At 44.5% G+C, this 3542-nt stretch overlaps 1 protein-coding gene across 1 annotated transcript in view; it reads right to left on the reverse strand.

Moving 5' to 3' along the window:
- ryr3 (ryanodine receptor 3) overlaps nt 1–914 on the reverse strand; it is a 309061-nt gene extending 308147 nt beyond the window's left edge. Inside the window, exon 1 of the mRNA XM_062034336.1 lies at nt 680–914. Coding sequence (XP_061890320.1) covers nt 680–823 — 144 coding nt within the window. The 5' untranslated portion in view covers nt 824–914. The remainder of the gene's footprint in view (nt 1–679) is intronic.
- Nucleotides 915–3542: the final 2628 nt, after the last annotated feature.

The raw sequence follows: 3542 nt of genomic DNA on the forward strand, positions 1-3542 counted from the left end.
TAAGTCAACAAGTTCAACATTAAATCTTGTGCCTGCTGGGAAACCCCCCCCCACACCTCCCCAAAAGAATGCAGTTCCCCTTTAAAAAGATTGTAGTAAAAAAACCTCAAAAGCTTCAACACCTTCCGACAAACTATGTGATGGCATCTGATTTGGAAGAGGGATTCTGAGGGCATTCGGGCGTTGAATGCACAGGTGCATTTATGTGCACCTTTTTATTTCAGCTCACAGTGAAGATTTATTTGTGTCGTATTTAACAGGCTTTTATTACAGCACAATCTATCCCGCAGACTCACGTCGCATTCAAAGGCTGCGGGAGTTTGGGAGGCCACAGTTAATTGGCAAGAAAGGAGGAATGTAAGTGTATTATATCCTATCATTTACAAAGATAACGCACGGACACGCTAGCAATCTGCGTCAAAACATCCAAAATAGCCCCGACCTGTGCATGCGTGGGCAACTTATTTCAACTATTTTCACCGAGAGGGTCTTTTTTTTTTGTTTGTTTTTTTGTTGAAAGCATCCCAAGGAGTCGCCCTGGTTGCACCTGCACTGCATAAAGTCCATGAAGTGTCCGCGACAGCTGTGTGCAATGCTACCTGATTACTTCCGCGCTAATATCCCATTGACATGCAAAACAAGAAGAAGCGCGATAGGAAATAAGTAGATTAAGACTTACGGTTCTCAAGAACTGGATCTCGTCCTCTCCTTCTCCGCCCTCGGCCATGGCTACATGTGAGGGAGCCTGCTGGTCACACGCCGACTGTCGGCGAGAAACGCGATGCTGCCGCGCTCCTCCAGCCGCTATTAGCGTGGAGCTCATCCACTGCCATGTAGGGAAGACCCGTCGGTAACACCCACCCTTCCTCTCTCTCTCTCCTCCTCCACCTCCCCGCAGCAGCAGTGCGGACCAGCAGCTGGACAAAAGACATTGTCTTAACTTACATGTCCCAATTGTACAATTACTACAATGAGTGTGTGGTCACATGCCTGTTGAGCGTAGGTCAGAAACGCATCTATCCATTTTCTACAATAAGTCATAAAAAACATTTCTTATGACTTATGTCAGACCAGTGGTTCTCAAACTCTTTTACACCAAAAACCGGGCTTTGCAAGTACCACCATAATGACCGACAATTAAAGGCCTACTGAAATGCGATTTTCCTATTTAAACGGGGATAGCAGGTCCATTCTATGTGTCATACTTGATCATTTCGCGATATTGCCATATTTTTGCTGAAAGGATTTAGTAGAGAACATCGACGATAAAGTTCGCAACTTTTGGTCGCTGATAAAAAAGCCTTGCCTGTACCGGAAGTAGCAGACGATATGCGCGTGATGTCACCGGGTGTGGAGCTCCTCACATCTGCACATTGTTTACAATCATGGCCACAAGCAGCGAAGCGATTCAGACCGAGAAAGCGACAATTTCCCCATTAATTTGAGCGAGGATGAAAGATTTGTGGATGAGGAAAGTGAGAGTGAAGGACTAGAGGGCAGTGGAAGCGATTCAGATAGGGAAGATGCTGTGAGAGGCGGGTGGGACCTGATAGTCATAAATAAATAATAAATAAATGGGTTATACTTGTATAGCGCTTTTCTACCTTCAAGGTACTCAAAGCACTTTGACAGTATTTCCACATTCACCCATTCACACACACATTCACACACTGATGGCGGGAGCTGCCATGCAAGGCGCTAACCAGCAGCCATCAGGGGCAAGGGTGAAGTGTCTTGCCCAAGGACACAACGGACGTGACTAGGATGGTAGAAGGTGGGGATTGAACCCCAGTAACCAGCAACCCTCCGATTGCTGGCACGGCCACTCTACCAACTTCGCCACGCCGCCCCTCAGCTGGGAATGACTAAAACAGTAAATAAACACAAGACATATATATACTCTATTAGCCACAACACATCCAGGCTTATATTTAATATGCCACAAATTAATCCCGCATAACAAACACCTCCCCCCTCCCGTCCATATAACCCGCCAATACAAATCAAACACCCGCACAACACACTCAATCCTACAGCCCAAAGTACCGTCCACCTCCGCAAAGTTCATACAGCACATATATTTCTCCAAAGTCCCCAAAGTTACGTACGTGACACGCACATAGCGGCACGCACGTACGGGCAAGCGATCAAATGTTTGGAAGCCGCAGCTGCGTACGTACTCATGGTACCGCGTCTGCGTATCCAACTCAAAGTCCTCCTGGTAAGAGTCTCTGTTGTCCCAGTTCTCCACAGGCCAATGGTAAAGCTTGACTGTCATCTTTCGGGAATGTAAACAATGAAACATCGGCTACGTGTTTGTGTTGCTGCAGCCGGCCGCTAATACACCGCTTCCCACCTACAGCTTTCTTCTTTGCTGTCTCCATTGTTCATTAAACAAATTGCAAAAGATTCACCAACACAGATGTCCAGAATACTGTGGAATTTTGCGATGAAAACAGACGACTTAATAGCTGGCCACAATGCTGTCCCAAAATGTCCGCTACAATCCGTGACTTCACACACAGGCGTCATCATACCGAGACGTTTTCAGCAGGATATTTTGCGCGAAATTCAAAATTGCACTTTAGATATCTAACCCGGCCGTATTGGCATGTGTTGCAATGTTAAGATTTCATCATTGATATATAAACTCAGACTGCGTGGTTGGTAATAGTGGGTTTCAGTAGGCCTTTAAATACAGTAGCATAGTAGGCCTAGGGATGATACTCGAAACCGGTTTTCCCGGTTGTTTGATAAGAAAAGAACCGAGTCCTCCGACTCGAATCCCTTTTTGAGAACCGGTACCCGTTATCGAGACCACTATAGTAAAGGAAAAGAGTTGATTCTTTATTCGAATCCCGTCCCGACCAGAAATGCTCCGTGGGACATCACAATAAATGACGTCACGTAGCTCAGTCATTAGGCGCAGATAGCGAAAGCAGGAAAACAATGGACGGGAAAAAGCGCTCCATGGTGTAATAAAGTTCAAAACAAAAGCTATAATCCATCGAATAACTTTACTGAGAGATTTTAGCAGGGTGAAACACATGACGAACACTTTTACGACCAACCGGAAACATAGCAACGCACCTCCTTTACGGCAGCTGTCGCAACGTTCTTAAAACAACCGCAGCACATACATATATATATACACAACATATCTCCCTTTTTTAACTTTTGTTTTTCTTTCCTTGTAAACAAAACAAAATCACACTGTTGATGTGTTGTCTGTCTAATTATAAATAATACAGACGAGGCGTGTTGGCTGAGTTCTTGACGTTTACTTTCAAAGCGTGGCAACATGCAACACTTTTCGGGGCTACCGCGCATGCTCGTCACTCCCGTTGCATGCTGGGTAGTGTAGTTGTTATATTCTCTAGCTCATAACATTTTTCCCCCATAAAGAAATAATGTTAACTCAATAAAGTGTATTTCTTTTTTTAGCTTTAACTTTTTATTTATTAGCATTGTAACCACATTTGCAAAGAACTTTTCTCTTCATAGAATGTTCTTTCAATAAAGAAATAAAGTGCAAAAATGTC

Source organism: Entelurus aequoreus, linkage group LG23 (genome assembly GCF_033978785.1).
Source record: "Entelurus aequoreus isolate RoL-2023_Sb linkage group LG23, RoL_Eaeq_v1.1, whole genome shotgun sequence".
Classification (NCBI taxonomy): Eukaryota; Metazoa; Chordata; class Actinopteri; order Syngnathiformes; family Syngnathidae; genus Entelurus; species Entelurus aequoreus.